The sequence below is a fragment of the Corapipo altera genome, unplaced genomic scaffold (genome assembly GCF_003945725.1).
Source record: "Corapipo altera isolate COAL_440 unplaced genomic scaffold, ASM394572v1 112, whole genome shotgun sequence".
NCBI classification, from domain to species: domain Eukaryota; kingdom Metazoa; phylum Chordata; class Aves; order Passeriformes; family Pipridae; genus Corapipo; species Corapipo altera.
The window spans coordinates 7,586,653-7,603,556 of NW_020884899.1; the positions used below are offsets into that span (position 1 = coordinate 7,586,653).

Here is a 16,904-nt window from a genome sequence, read left to right on the forward strand (position 1 = left end):
CCCTTGCCCTTCCAAAGCTGTTAAACAGTCTGATTTTGGACATCACAAACCAACAAAGAACAACAGAACACTGCTGCAAACCACCGCTGCCCCGGTTATCCTCACATTCGCTGTTTCAGCCCTATTCCTTGTTCCAGCGGGTCCCCCCCGCCTCCTTCCGCATCTTGGCAAGCAAAAACTGCTCCACTTCTGTGACTCTTTGCAGCTTATTCCCACCCCATCATCTTTTAATAGCCTATGGAAAAACCAACGGCTTCCCCCCACACATTTCATTCAGTAATAACTCTCTACTTGTTACATTTTCAAACCGGCACCTTCATGCTTTCCCTCGCTGCTGCTTCTCACTCCCACTCACCTAATTTTCCTCCTTCAAATCCCTCCCTAAAAATCTCCTGTGCTGTGCTGTCTACTGAAGGAATGGTAATGAATCGTCAGCTGTGTGCCAAGATGACTGTCTGTCATGGAGACTGTTCTTGTCTTACTCTCATGTGTCGGGATCCACTGCCTGTGTGGGACTGACAGCGACTCGAGGCAGGGCCGCTCCTCTTGCTGTGTTATGGGTCCTGGAACAGACCCTTAAAACTCATTGTATAAACAAACAAAAATAAACTGAGGCAATGGAAATAAAAATGGAAATGCCAGCCAAAACCAGGAAGATTAGACAATATTTCAGTTATGATTCATCAGCTTAGGTAAATTTACATAAAAATTAACGTGACTGACAACTCCCTTCATTACAAATATTGAGAAAGAAATTATTTTTATAAATACGGATTTGTCCCATTTTTCTATTTATTTGTAATCTCTATGGACTTAAGGAGTATGTTTTACTTTTTTGATCTGTGCTTGCATTTGAAACATTAGATATTCCATTGTTTGTTTATCTTTCGTTTGCAGCCTGGAAGACTGTGGCGATTAAAGAACGTAAGAAAGAATAACAGTGCAAGAGCAAAGACTTGAAAGGAGAAAAGATTTCTGATCACTTTTGTTTTAACATGAGGATAATTCAAATATGTTGAAGATCGAATGATTCCTGTTACACATTCAATACTTCTGATTCAGCTAGAGGTGGCTGCTGTCAATACATGTCTGTCGAAACCTCAAAGATCTTCCAAGAAAATCAATAAAAATCCAATTTTACAATCTTGATATTTTCAGAGTGTTTAAAAAAATTGGCAAAAATCCACCCTTTTTTATACATTACAAAAAAAGACAGTAAGGTACATTATTGATTTTTTCACAAATCGTTTTTAAGTGACTGTTAAGGCTGGATGTGAATGAGAAGATGGAGCATTAGCACACGTTTTCCATGCCTTTCACACACCACACACACAGTGTATGGTGTGGGTCTTCAAAGTGGGGATTTAAAAATCCAGGTGTAATTGCATAGAAATCATATAATTACTTTTTTTTTTGGTATCACTTTCCCTGTGTAGGAAAAAGTCACGTGAGCATTCAAGTGTATATTCTATTGGTGCTTCAACTGTGACTCCTGTCAGAGAAAAGACCATGACAATGGTTCTGCTACAGACAGGCCATTGATGGTGGCTGTGCAAGCAGAGCAGGTACATTCTAAATTAAAAGTAAGAAAACTAAAAAGAAAAAGGAAAAAAAAAAAAAGAGAGGAAAAAAAGAGAAAGAGAAAATCAAAAGTCTGGTCAGAGATTTTAGCCAGGATGTTATGGTCTGGTGGACTCAGACAGAAAATTAAATCTGATAAAGCAAGAAAAAGCCAAAATGAAAAACCAAAGCCCACACTGAGGCAGCAAAATTGAGGTGAATTTTCAACCATGCACACACAGTGGAGGAATGCTATAATCTTATTACTGTAACCTTGATCCACTCGTTCCCCCAGCATTTATTGCTCTCATTAGTTATGTAATATCTAAAAGCACATTGTAATTTTTTTGTGTCAGGACAGTATCTTTAATGTATTCTGAACATGCCTAGTATAACTACAGAGATTTATACAAAAATAATATTACCTCTTGGGGGTTTTTTCTGTGTTATTTCTAAGCATAGGAAAAATTAAAATGCAGCAAGTCTGAAAAGGTCAAACTGTATCTCCCCTCGTTCTGTGCATGATTTCAGAAGTAATCTAAAAGTTATGCTGAGATAACTGACATGAAACCAGAGACACCGTCATCACAAAACCTGGATCAATTTTTGCCCACGCAGGCAAAGCATCATCTCATTTCACACCTGAAAATATTTTCTTTTTTAATTTTACATTTTATAGGTATTTTGAACTGTTTGTTCCTAACGGTTTGTCCTCACAGATGTGCATCAATATTGTGTAATTACACAGAGAAACCGCCGGCCCGAAGGAACCCAGCCTGTAAATGACAGCAGTGCCGTACGGGAGGTGAACGACCTGTGACTCCGGGATTCGGAATGCTACTTGGCTTTTCCACTCTTCCACAAAGCTCTTCTGAGCTTGTAAAAGCAGGGGATTGCCAATGTGCAGGGCTTCCTCACACTCCCCCCCCTTGCTCTTCCACTGCCCCTCTAAGCCAGGCAGAGCTGAGGAGTGTTTGCTTGCCAGCCAGCACAACTAGGAAAGGAAAGGAAGGTCAGTGGCAGCCACCCGGGCACAGAATGGAAAAAGAACTGTTATCCGAGGGCATAGGTAAACCCTTGCTATTACAAACTGAGACTTCTAAATTCTTTTCAGGAAATAACCTTCATTTTTAAGTTCCCATCAGAAAGGTGCACCCATATATGTGATAAAAGTGCACTTTACCTGGGAAAGGTGAAGGGCTAAGTCAGTTCTCCTGGGATTTGAGCATGTGGGTCAAAACAGTTTACAATTTCAAACGTGAAGTATAACGCTAAGCTAGAATTCTCTGCTACTCAGAGGCAGGTAGAAGGGACCCAAAGAATTCTTCTACACTGGAACCCTCCAATTCCCTGGAATCCCTCAGTGGGGAAAGCACTTTCCAGTGGTTTCTAATTGTGTAGCTGCTAAATATGCTCTTTACAGGTGTCCCCAAGGGGTCTTCATGATCTTGATCCACTCCTAGTGGCAGAGATTACTACACCTATACTTAGAAATTAAAATATATGCTTGTGTAATGTTTTAATATCTTAATTGGAAAATGTTTAATATCTTAGTTTTTCATCAATATTTCCAATATTTCCAATATTATTATGGACTCAGTTTATATATACAAATACATTTTATGCATTGCATTTTAATAATCTATAAACTCTACAGTTCTCTGCTATCTTTTAATCCTTTTCAGCATTTACTCTGATAAAATTCTTTTAACTCAGACAGCGAACATCTGGACAGATGAGAGAGGTACAATCAGAACTTAATTTCAGATTAAGTGAATTGTTTGCTGTCTTGAAGCTGGTTATTTGGCCCTCAACTGAAATGTAATTCTTTATAAGAGAGGATTCATAATTAATTTAGGAACCATGTTAAATTCCAAACTTTTAAAATATTTTCACGATTTGTTATTAGTTACAATTTCTCAAGGTGCCAGTGGCACAGAAAAAGGAGCAGCAAATCGCTGAGAGACAATCAGTACATGTAGCAGCTGGGAGAGAGGAGGTAAACTGAAATGGCAGGAATTTACTTTAGACTGCAATAAGCTTATGTTAGCTAACACATGGCAACTAATACACGATGAAATCCCAGTGCAGAAAGGCCATTTTTAGTTATCACATTTGTTAGCAGATCATGGTAAACAGTTGGCTCACCCTAATATGCACTTGTCTTCCCTGGCATTTTTTTCTCACACTAAGTGGCAAGGAACTCCCTTTTGCTCCTATTATATACAAGTCCTACGAGTGCTCAGATAGGAGTGAAGTAGATCTATGCCAATGTCAGCCACATGGATGAACAGTGAGGGGTTTATTCCTTTCAGGAATCCAAGGAATGAGCTCAAAGGCTGCAGGTAGATTGCCTTGGTTGAGTTCACTGCACTTGGTGGCTTAGGACTGTCAGCCCTTGAAGTCCTGGTTCACCTTTAGCCTTTCAGTTTTGCACTGCACTTGTGCAGAAACATTCCTGGCTTGCCAGTTATTCCATAAGCCCTGCAGTGCCACCAAAACAAGTCCTTTTAGTGCAAAATGTTACTGACATTTGCCTTTAAAAATGACAGTGCAATAAGGAAAACTCAAGCCCATAGCAGCACTCCATCAGCTTAGAAAAGGGATAATAACATTAGGGCCATTTTCTGTGGAATCCAGGGTATAGAGTAAAGCAAAATATGGGACCTACCAAAAAAGCCAACTACCTTCCCTCAAGAGTACAAGAAATGGTGTTGTTTGGTGAATCTAGTCCTAAATACTGTCTGCTAGGGCAAAACAAGGAGAACTCAAGAGAAAAAGGACAATCTGATGATGGTCCAAAATATGATCAGGGGATAGTCCTCCACATGCAAACTTCACCCTGAGCATCATGAGATGGGCAGAGACCGGGCTTTAGAGGCATCAGAGAAGCATTACACCAAGACCACATTCACAGCAACATTTTAAAATCTCTATCCTATGTGTTTGAAGACAGGAAACACACGGCATCTTTTCTTTAATTTCTCTATTTTGTCCAAGTAATACCAAAGTCCAGATACTCCTGAACACCATGATTACCAGAAATGTTTCCCTTGATGTAATAGCAATGCTGAGAAGTGAATATTCACTAAGATATAATCACACACAATTATCTGTCCCTAAACTTCAACTTAAGAGTCTGTAGAAAAAATTACATGAACTTTTTAAAGTTTGTATTCATAACATCTTCTTCTGCGTTCTAAAGCCTCAGTGACCCTCACAGCCTGCAAACTTTCTGCCACTCCCTGCAAGAGTGGCCCTACAGATGAAAAAAAAATCCTTTAAATTAATATCTTACAGAAATGAATGGGTATATATTGGATCAGAATCTGCAGAAATAATTTAATGTAATTACTAACTAATCCATCTTGAAATCAAGGACAATTTAAAAATTAAGACATTAATATGAAATTAGAGTCACTTGAAGTTTGGATGAAGGAAGTACACAGTAAAAAATGTAGTTACATACCATTCTTATCTTCTAAATGAAGATATTTGGGGCAGCACAGATGGGCTACTGTATTCCTAATCCTCTGACCCATAAGGATTGGCAGTGAGACAGTGTTCCCACTGATACATCTCCCACTCCTTACTTTTCCACGTGACATTGAAATACTACATTTAGGAACTCGTTGACTCACTTAGGATGGCGGGTGCTGTACCAGAGAAAGGAAGCTGATTTCCTTTTCATATTATAAGCACACACAAAAGTGCTGGAAACTTAGGAATCAGCTCTTAGAAGAAGCACCTGGAATAGAAAAGCTCTTAAAATCTTAACTGCCAGAAAGTAATGGACCATTATACAGGAGAAGGGAAGCTCAAGTATACTGAGGGTCTGACTAAGGAGTGGGCACAGCACTGTCCAGGACAGCAATCCTCGATCATTCCCGAAACTGCCAAAATTGTGATGGGGGGCAGAGCTGCTCACAAACCAGGCACAGGATCTGCAACTTGACAATGTCTATAGAGGAGGGCTTCCAAGTAAATTCCCCCTTTGCTGAACATTCTGGGCTGGAAACTGCAGATTTGGACACTAGAGCAGTGACCCCATCAGCCACCTGAAGTTATAGCATCCTGATGGGGTCATATGTCACTTAGCAATCACTTGAGAATCCCACTATAGAACAAGGAATGGATTTGGATTCCCAGCTCTCAAGGTTACCCATCAGAACTTTCTCCCCATACAGTAAGCAAGAACTTTTAAAGGGAGTAGCTGCCACCACCCAGTGAACCTGAAAGGGACAGAAATGTGGGTAAAGTGTCCCAGTGTAGCAATGCACTCTGACAGAGATCCACACAAGAGGCAGGATTAAAGCAACCACGAGAAGAGATGCTGTTTAATTAGGACCTTCACAGAGAAACATCTGGTATAATTGGTTAAGGGGAAGTCTTCACTCAGGCAACATTTATTGGTATATAAACAATGTCCAATTGTAAATGCTAATTAAACAGCAGGACTAAGGTAACAGAGTTTTGCCTGCCTGACTAGGACATAAGGTTTATAATCCATGCTGTTATGGGACAACAGCAAGAACAAATAATTGTGGATTCAATAAGTCAATTATGCCCTTCTTTTTGTAATAACATACTCCAGAGGTCAAGAGAATACTTTCAGTAACACAGCCGGTTTTCAATAGTGATTGAAGCTTGATAGCTATTCAGTGTTTGTTAGGAAAGTGGCAGCAGCAGGACAAGCCTGATGGATATTCCCCCTATCTGGTGGTACGTTATTTGCCCATCACCACGGTGCTCCAGGCACCCCCATGCCCTTTGGTTTCACTGAACAAATTCTCTTGACTTTGACCCATCTGCCCTATAGCAGTTTCCTAGGAATTCATATCATTAACCATATATTATTTCAAAATGTTCTTTTAAAGCAAGCTTACTTGCAAGTAATAGTGATACTTATTTTATATATATTAGATATATATAGTTGAACTAATGCAAATTCAGTGACAGGTACACACCCATCCATGTAGCTACAAATTCAATGACAAATCCACCTTGCAGATCTTTTTCAGAAGATCCTTTTGCAATGGCTGCAGCCTGGCTTTACCTAACCCCTCTGCACTGCCTCCAGGTTCATCACAGGAAAGCCTCCACCTTCTGCAGCATCTCCAGAATCATTTCTACTTGGCAGAACTATACCTGCCATTACAATCCCTTCAAAGACAGCCTCTGTAACAAGGAAAATTCCACTTTATTAACTTCCTTCTTGCTTATCTTCTTTGTACTGGTGGAATAACATACCTCTGCAAATTGGAAGGAAAATGAGAGGTTTAGAAGGCTGGTCATGTAGAATCCTGAGTATCTCAAGTTGGAAGGTACCCCTAAGGATCATGGAGTCCAACTCCCTGCTCCTTGCATGACTACCTGACACTAACCCATGGGACCAGGAGTGTCACCTGCTGTGACGAGAGAGGGATGTTTTCCCCTGAATGCCATTCTAGGCACTAACGTGATCTGTGGGGATGAAGAAGCACCATTTGTCACATACTCTGAACAACTAAAATAGAGACAGTCCCAAGAAGTTCTCTTCCAAACCAGTGACGCCCACAAGAGCTTTCTGCCTTTCATGTGAACGCTCTGAAGACATTTTCTTTTTTTAATAATTATCATGACACAGAGTAGGCTACAGTGCATTTGCTGCACTTTGCAGATGTGGCCATCGAACGACCTGAATTCTGTGAGAAGACTGCAGGCCGAGCAGTGATAGACAAATGCACTGAAATCTTCAGCTGGTTTATAGCACTTTAAAGTGCACATAATTTTCTCAGCAAATACCCGCAGCAAGTGGAAAAACTGACTTTAAAAACTTTTAATTTTTTTTTTAAATTCATAGCCTCTAGCAATATATTTAAATGAGCAGTAGGTACAAAACTATATTCAAAACCTTAAATGTTTTCACCATAATTTTTACTTTTAATAATTTAATTTATTGCATTTTAGATTTGAAAGTAGCAAGGACAATTTCAAACAAAAACTTCAAAACCAAGATACAACCAAAGACTTTTTCAGGATGAAAGAACACATGTAAGGAGGATCAAGACCCTACAGTGAGATCAGCTATTAGCTAATTAAATATGTGACTAAAATTCATCATTTTAAATAGCAGCCGTATTGATGGTGAGCAATCTGGTAAGCAAACAAATGATGGTGGATTTTCTTTGTATCTTCAGAGAGAAACATTTATCTTAATAAGATTCACTGTGCCATAATACACATGGAATAAGTCAATGTCTACTAATTAAAGGACATCGTCAACCTGATTTTCTAAACAGCTAATTAAAATATGTAGCATCTAACACAGCCCTTCTTGCAAAATACGCTGTTGAAAATATACACCCCTGTAAAAGTTACTTGTTTTTCTATTCCCTTGTGTTTGCCTTTTTAATTGGTTTTTCAAGAAAGGAGGATCTGCTGAGCCGAGGTTCTATTTCTGTATCAAGTTCCATTGATGAACACCCTGTACTTACGCAGGAGCCCAATGATTTGTAGGTCTAAAAGGCTGTACAGGAAAACAATGACACTAATCCTAAGGGTTTGCTGTTGTTGCTTTTTCAGGGATGACAAGATTTTTGGGGGGGGGGATTTAGATGTTACTGGAAACGGTAAAATTTTCCAAAAGAAATGTCATTTTTATAACGATGAGGAATCTTTAACCTTCCACTTTATAGATTACATTAGTTTCTCAGAATTATCAGGCTTCTCTCTGATTCTGTAAGTAGCTTTTTCAAGAGAAAGAAGTTGTTGTAGATCTGTCAGCAAGGCTCTGGGAGTAGGAGGATGTTTGGATTTCCGGCATATTGCAACGCAGTTCTTGGCCACCAGCAAAGCTATGTGTGTGAATCTCATTTTATATCCGTTGTTTGCAATACCACAGATTTTAAGAGACACTTGAAATAGTCTCCGTACTCCTAATAACAAATCATTCCCTAAGAGAAGCTGAGAAGGCAAAATACATACCTTACAGGCCTCGTGGCATGACAGACTGGGGATGAAATGATGCTGTCATGGGAATAAAATAAAATCAGTCATGTCTTGAACAATTAAGTCTGTATTCAAAGTTCTTAGCTCAAATCACTTTATTATTTGCTGTTTTTCTTTCCAGATTCTGACAGAACAATATTTTCTATTACATATTTTTTGCATTAAAACATTATTAGCCAGCTAATCCTACTAGCCAGTTTTTTATTCTATTTTAAAATGTGTATTTTTGCAGTGCAAAAATCTGAGACAGTAGATTACAAATTCTGTGACTGCTAATTATTTTCAAACCTGGAAGTATACAGAGCTCATCTTCAATTTGAATTTGCATTATTTTTTTTCCTCTAAAGATCACCCGAGTCACCACTCCCACCATTTCCCCTTCTTTTCTATCCTCGACCAGTACAAAGAAAACATCATTTTCCGAGCCAAGGCATATGCAACATCCTTCAGAATGCGTCAGAGCAGATCCTTCATCAGCCAGAGGAATCACTGTGTTAACAATATGAAGTCCTTCTTGCCCCAGGCAGCACAGAACAAGCTCGGGTTTATCTCACATTTTTAATTGTCCAGCAAAGAGGTGATTTTGTCAACACATCTTTTCCTTTCACGCACCTGTGCCCTTCTGTAGGCAAGCACCCAACTCCTCCCAAATTGTAATGAAAGCTCGGTGACTGACCAGAGGCTTCTGCAATCTCTGTCTGGGACAATGACTGGAAACCAATCCCCCCCCTTGCAAATAATTCCAGAATGAAATGTACCTCAGAGCAGTGTTGACAATGACTTGGGAGGGCAAAATACATTTTTCTCTTCTATAATTCCCTGTATTCTGCAGTGCTAACAGGAGTTAAAACCTGGTTTAGTCATTAAAGTAATCAGATATGAATCAAAGAAACCTCAGGAGATGCTGTTGTTGAAAAAGCAGATATTATTTTCACACAAACAAGCATTTTCCTCATCCTAACTTCATCTTAATGGGTATATATCTTTAATAAACAAACCCATTATTTTGAATTGTATCAAGAAATTTTCATCTGTAATACTGCTCAACCAAAAAAATACTAAAATGCTAAAAGCACTTTGGTTTTTTTATACACATCTAGCATGTTTATTGCCATAACGCAATACTGAAAATGCCAAAAAAGTGAATCAGTGATCTATAATTTTAAAATGCCAGTGATTTCCCAGCTGTCACTGATCTTGGAAAATTTCCCCAGTAGCATGTGGAGATCAATAACTGTTTACAGACTTTTTAGTCCCAGTTTGTAGGGAGTGTATCACTATGGACTATGTCAAATCTCTTAGCTGTGAAGTGAAAGGCTGATTTCACACTTCAATCTCTCCAAAAGCCCATAATGCTAAAGAAAGGCAAGAATGATGATCCACGGAACCACTGCTTGTCCTCTGGGACAATAACAGTGCAAGTCTGCAGGAGCCATGCCTGAAGAAGAAAGAAAGGTGATGAGAAGCAGTATCCAGCATGGATTCTCCAAGGTTTGCCACACTTGAGCAAGCCTAAAGACCTTCTGTGATGAAGTGGCAAGACATGCAGACAAAGGCAGAGCCGTAGATGTTGCCTACCTTGACTTCAGGAGGGCTTTCAGCAGGTCTCCCACAGCAAACTTGTATCCAAATTGGAATGTTATAGTGTGGATGGGCAGACTGCTGAATGGGTGAAAATCTGCCTTGACAGGCCCAAGGGGTTAAAGAGTCACCCTCCATCTGACAGCAGTTACCAGTGGCATCCCTTGAAAGTTTACCCTTAGACCTACACCAAGGAATATCTTTATTAGTAGCCTGGAGAACACGGAGCACAACTTTTTTATTCCCCTTTATTCTTTGGAGATATTTAAGCCCTGGAACACATTGCTCAGAGAGGCTGGGGAATCTCCATCCTTGCAGGTTTTCAAAACTTCATTGCATCAAGCCCTAAACCAACTGATGTGATTTCGGTGTTGACCCTGATGTAAGCAGGAGTTTGCACTAGAAAATCTCCTATGGTCCCTTCCAGTTGAATTGATTCCCTGAGTCCCAGTAAGAGTCTTTTCAAAGTCAGACTTTGCCATCCATCCTATCCATAGGGTTGTCCCTATACATGGCTGGTTCTGGGTTGATATAGAAAATAAGTAAATTAACAAGTCCTTCTTATCCTTGTAGCTCAGCAGCAGGTTTAAGATCAATATCTTGTGCATGCTGATCCCAAATTCCATGGCAACCTTAATGTATCCCATTACCAGAAAATACCCTTCACTCACTATTTTTCTCTCCTTGTACACATGCTTATATGAAAATCCAGATGATTTTCTATTTGATATTTTTTCCAAAAAGGTACTGAAAAATAATTTTATTTTTTTATGTCTCCTTACAGCTTATTTATCACCATTTTTAGTTACGGTAGATCAATTTTTTTCTATGCTCATCCATTCTCAGTCTTTTACTTTGTCTAATTTTTCATCAGCTGAATCTTTTCCTTGAAATATGAGCTACAGTTTCATACACACTGCTGTGTCCACAACTCTGAACATTACTTGGGTAAGATGCAAATTGGTAACAAGGCATAGTGTATCCCAACACTGTAAAGAAATTGAATTTTGAACTGTTCTCCTGAAAACCAAAATTTAATTACATTACTCTATTTAGTGAAGTCAGACATACTGGAACTAGTGTCCCTTACCACCTTAGGTTTCATCTCCTCACAGTTACACTCACACTGCAAACTCCCTGGTTGGCAAATAAGACATTGCAGGCAATCCTCAAAATGAACAGTAACACTGCAGCGTAGTCATTTGTTACAGGACTGCACATTGTAAATGTGACAGTATTTAGCAAATAGTAGAATTGTATACTGGAAATGAACCATATATTTTCCCTCTAATTCCTTTAGTAAGAGTGGTTAAACACATTAAATTGTGCAGTTTCACATCCAAGGTCTTATTTTCAGCATTATGAAAGACTGAAAGTATTTAAACCTTCTCTGTGTGTGTCATCACGAAGACAAAATCCAAACTGTAAGGAAAACTTACAAACATACAAAATTATGGCCACTGGAATTCTCCAAATTGGTGCAATTAAAGTAGCATAAAAAGCAGCATAAAATGGAATTTCTAAGATATGATAAATATACAAGATGATTAAGCATGAAAATAGCCAGGAGCCTGTTTGAGGGCAACTGTAGCATGCACTGGTGGCTTTGCCACGAACTGAAGCCAAAGACCAACTTCTTTTAATCCCATGAGAAATCCAGCACTGTTCCTGAGGTGCAGTACCGTGTATATCAATAGAGGAAGCAGTTTAAACCTATTCAAACCTGAAAAACATCTTAAAAGTCCAGAAAGGTAATAGACAAACAATGCATTCTCCTTCGTCGTTATTTTTACTCCTGGCTGCGCAAATTAGAAGAAGTAGAAAGTTGGGATAGCAGTGAAAGACTCATCAAAATACATTTCAAAAAGAAAAAATATTTAAATTGATATAAAAAAAATCAATAATGTTATACTGAGAGCAGAAGGCAGAGTGAATATGAAGTCATGTGGCTCTGAGGCCTGATCTTTTAAGCTGCTCCTAATTAAATGCAGCTTTCTCTTACTGGGTGTTAAGAGCTTTCCAGGTTACTGCCCATATTAAATGAAAATTAGATACTTATGTGTATGAGTGTCGCAAAGTTGACTGAAAAGAGATAATGTGTGAAGACTGTGTCAAAAAATAATATTGCTGATTCATTCTAATGTGCTCAGACATTCCTGAACTCGGATCGCCCATCAGTACCTCATAGCATGGGTCGTAATCCTCAGCAGATAAACGCTTAATCCAAGATAAATCGTAATAAATCCAAATGAGATTAGGCCTTAACCAAAATATCCACCGAGTGGTGCTGGATAAAAAAACACGTTTGAGTGACTGTGATACATCAGTGGGAGTCACTGACTGAATTCTGTAGAACTGCAGAGAAGGTGCAATAATAGTTAAAAGCAAAGCAGCACTGCACTGATCAGCACCACTCGGGGGCTGGCGTTGAGTGTTCACCAGCCTCCCTTCTTAACAATATTCTTCTGATCTGTGAGGCTTCATGGTTTGCATCAGTGTTCTGTCAAAGTCACCTACTTTCTGAAACAAATGTTTTATTTATCCCCTACTTCCCACTCTTACTATTCTGAATCCGAATAAAACCTGCAGGAGCCTTAAGGCTAAATCATTCAGCAGGATCCACTGGCATTTTCATCCCCTCTGTGTTCGGTACCTTATGATATCAGGATGACACGTTATGTATTTACAGTAAAGGACATCTTTTCATAGTATTTTAAAAAATCAAAAAGCCACATTCACTAAATTCACAGTGTTGTGACTGACTAAATGCATTATGGTTAGAGCTGGACAACAATGTAAGAAAAACTGCTGCTAAAATCTCAGATTGCTATGAAAGCCTAGACTCCACCTGGAAGAAATTTCACCCACCTTTACTTATGACACAAATATAACCTCTCAACCTGCCAGCTGTAAACAAAAAGCTGCTGCCTTGAAGCAGAAGCATTTCAGCTACATTTTAATGGGGTTTTTTTCTGTAATAATAAAACCTACCAGAAATTCTATTCTAAAAAAATTGTGTTGCCTTACATTCAGCAATTTAGAGAAAAAAATCACTACAAGAAATCACTGCTTAATAAATTGTAACCTGAATTAAATTACAGTTTGTGAGTGAAGCTGCCCATGTAAGTGTGAGTTCCATTAGCATTACTGAGCACACTTGGAGTCATGATCCAGGGACAGTGGCTTCATGGGAGTTTTTGACTGTGGGAAGAATTAAAGTTTGTATCTGATGTCCTGAAAGCCTTTGATGTGTTTATAGCTTTTATAGGTCACTTGAAAAGATAAGCTTTGTAATGGCTTTCTACACTTACCCTGGAAAAGCACTTACACACTCTTTCCATTGCTTAAAATACAGAACTATTTACTTCTGACAACATTTGCTATTTGTTCTAAACACCGTGGTGTGCATTACCCAGGTATTGATTCAAAATGCATCTTCTGAATGGGCAATTTCATCAGCCAGCTCTGACAGCACAGCGAAGCCACCAGATGTTGCCACCGTCTGACTTTAGCTGGTCCCGCTGTTTCATCATCAGGCAATGAGAGCACAGCCCTGCCTTAGGTGTTTATGGTTTTAGCAGGAAAGCCTCTTCTCACTGGCAACTCCCCTTCCATTCAGCCCAGGTTTCCAAACTGCAGCAGATCCCACTGTGGGGTGTTGGGATTAGACAAAGGAAGGGGGCGGAGTGTGGGAGGAGTAACTTGAGGGAGATGCTCAGGTAGAGACAGATGCACCCAAACCACCACAGGTGATCTGCAGTGCACGTGTACAATGAGCACTCACATCCTCTGAGCTGAGACTTCACATCACTTTCATTGCCTACAACATCAGACTCGTTTATCTGAAGGAGAAACGTAAGTTCTTATTTTAGAAGGAGTTTTTGTTGTTGGTTTTGCCGTGTGACTAAGAAATGAAGTGACACCAAAATGAACTAAATCTTTTACTTTGTGTAGTACATCTCTAAATTGTGCATTACCAGTAATGAGTTGTAAGAAACATCCACAGTTCCTCATATTTGAGCAGGTCTACCTAGAATTCTCTTTTCAGAATAACTATATTGGGCTTTACACTTCTCAAGGGTACAGAAGACTTTCTTATAACTATTTTTGGTTGTATTTTTAAAGAGCAGTTAGGAATATCATCTGAAACTTGTATCATCAAGCAAATGCCACAGAGTGATCATTAGTTGTACAACAGTGCAGACCTTTCGCTGTGTCTGTGGAGAAATATTTGCACTGTAACCAGATCCAGTAGGAACTATAAAGTGGTAGATGCGAGTTTTTGGAGTATTAAGTAGAATTTTTATTCTTTTTCCCCTCAAAGACCTAAAAAATCTAGGCAAATAACTAAAATATTGAATAGTGCAGACTTGGTATGCAGCAAATAAAAAAAGCTATGTAAGAGATGTCGTTTTCTTTAGGTACAGAACTCAAAGTGAACTGCTTTTAGAAAAGCTGTTGTCTAACAGAGTGATACCTTATCATTTAATGGACTGATGCCCTTCTCCTGACTGTTGTTTGCAGCTGGACTCCTCAGTTTCTAAGAATATCAATACCTCTTCAAAAGAAAGTTGTGGAGGCTTTAAGTCAGGAAGGATTTCCATCATTCTGTCAAAATAAACAGAAGAGAAAGATCCAGTGCACCTACAAGTACAGCAACACTACTTTGGGCTGGAGAGAAGCATTCTGAGACCAGTACACTGTTTAGGGCCAGGTGATTTTTAATGGAAGACAGAGTGCACTGAGAAAATCAAATTTGTTTACAGGGAAAAAAAAGAATCTCACTTTTGCTTTGTCTGGATTTCTGACAATGACATTTCATATCTCCTCTTGTTAGAATAATTTATGTATTTTAGGGGATGCCTGCACAGAGCAGATGACGGGTCCCTTCCCTATGTGCTAGTGTGTCTCTAAAACAAGAGGATTTGGACCAAACTAATAGACAGATGAAGCCAAACAAACAAATTGCTGCTATGCTAATTTCTGAAACAGATGGCTCTGATCCAGCATTTGCTGGGAAATGCAATTCCTTGTCAATCTAACACAGAATCATGTATGTCTCTCTGTCATCCTGTATGTATAGCATATAGGAAGAAATCTGGCTCAGGATACTCCACCCACAGCTAAATTTATACACAAAGAACTGAAAATCAAAGTGCATAAACAAGTACAAATTCTGCCATCCGTACTGGAAGCAGAGATTGGACCTTGTTTTGAAGTTCCAGGTACAGATCTTCAAAAGGCCTGAGTTGTTCAGTCTTTCCTCACTTTGTGTTAGAAATACCCTTGAAATTAATGCAAGTTGCATACATGGCTTGCAGCACTAGAGCAAACCAGGCAGGCCATCCTATAAACTTCTAATTTTCTAGACTCAAGGTATTTTATTTAAATGCCTGAATGTTTGTTACTTTCAACCAAGCTCCCTGGAAAAAAAAAAGTCAGTAAAAATGTAAATAATTCTGCACCCATGTTCCTGGCCAGGCCACAGCTGAGACTGTGGGTCCAACTGAGCTCCCTCGGTGTCTGTCTTCACTGTTGGTGCATCTGCAGCCAAATTTAGCCTAATGCTAAGAATGACCTACACAGCAAGGAAATAAACTGTTTGAAAAAATATAGGACAAAGCTTATGTCTAAGGGAAAGCTTCCCACAACGTTCTATTTGTGGCACACGATCATACATTTGTGTCACATCATCTTATCCTTTCCTTGAGCACCGATTGAAAAAAAAAAAAGAGGTTTTTTAACCTACTCAAAATCCTCCTTCGTACATCTTTACGGGAGAGGGTCACGGACAAGGGGAAGCACCTCCCAGTTTCTGTTCCAGCATCGGGAGGCCCCTGTGAGGGAGCGCAGCTGTGGGGACCCCCTGGGTACGTTACCGAGCTGCTCCCCCGACCCACACAGGTGCCCTCTCCCGCACCCCGCACAGGTGCTGCCGGCCCCGCTGGCCATAAGAACCCTCCCGGACCCACCTCCCGCGGCCACTCGAGCTCCAAGATGGCGGCGGTGCCGCCTCACGCCGCCCCGTAAGCGCCGCGAGGGAGACCCCGTAGACGCCGCCGCCGTCGCCGCCGCCACGTGCTCGCCTCGCGCGCAGTCGTTCCTCGTGGCGCCCCCGCGGCGGAGGATGCGCGAGCGCGACGCGGTGAGGAACCGGCTCCCGCCGGAGCGGGGCCGGGCCCGGGGGGCGGCACAAGGGGAGGGGGGCGGCACATGGGGGGGCACGGCCGCGGGCAGAGCGGCGGGCAGGCGGCGCGGGTGCCTTTTCCCGCGTTCCGCCTCTTCCCCGTCGGTGGGAGCTGCCGCGGCGCGGAGGTGAAGGTGGCGGGGTGGGGGAACACACACGCACCACCACCCACCCCCCTCCGTGCGCATCCCCCGCTTCGGGCGGAGAATCCGCGCTCGGGGCGTCGAGCGGGAGCCGGTGCCCGCCGGGAGTGGGGCCGCGCGCGGAGCGGTTCGGGTGATGCGTTCCTTTTTTCTTCTTCTTTTTTTTTAATAAGAAAAAAAGTGCTTTTGCATGGTGGTTCCTAAACTAGCGGTTTTAGACGGAAAATGTGGACACCGGAGCTTTGCGGGGTGGTGGCGGCCGGGGGCGTATAGCGCGTACGAGACCCGGGCGGGACAGGCGAGATCCGCCGGGGCGGAGACCCTGCGGGTGCCTTGTCCTCCTTTCCCTACCTGTGCCCCTGCCAGGGCATCTCCCCCTTTCCCTACCTGTGCCCCTGCCAGGGCATCTCCCCCTTTCCCTACCTGTGCCCCTGCCAGGGCAT

The 16,904-nt window shown here is 41.0% G+C and overlaps 2 protein-coding genes across 2 annotated transcripts in view; one reads left to right on the plus strand and one right to left on the minus strand.

The window, feature by feature from the left end:
• Positions 1-1,062: 1,062 nt before the first annotated feature.
• The window catches only part of LOC113949828, a 20,235-nt gene continuing 4,393 nt past the window's right edge, over positions 1,063-16,904 (minus strand). The window contains exons 2-5 of the mRNA XM_027648865.1: positions 16,104-16,618; positions 10,129-10,315; positions 8,527-8,568; positions 1,063-2,554 (exon numbers count right to left, since the gene is read on the minus strand). Coding sequence (XP_027504666.1) covers positions 2,234-2,554; positions 8,527-8,568; positions 10,129-10,315; positions 16,104-16,618 — 1,065 coding nt within the window. The 3' untranslated portion in view covers positions 1,063-2,233. The remainder of the gene's footprint in view (positions 2,555-8,526; positions 8,569-10,128; positions 10,316-16,103; positions 16,619-16,904) is intronic.
• Positions 16,244-16,904, plus strand: part of ELAVL4 (ELAV like RNA binding protein 4) — an 82,453-nt gene continuing 81,792 nt past the window's right edge. The window contains exon 1 of the mRNA XM_027649034.1: positions 16,244-16,276. Within this exon, the coding sequence (XP_027504835.1) occupies positions 16,259-16,276 (18 nt within the window). The 5' untranslated portion in view covers positions 16,244-16,258. The remainder of the gene's footprint in view (positions 16,277-16,904) is intronic.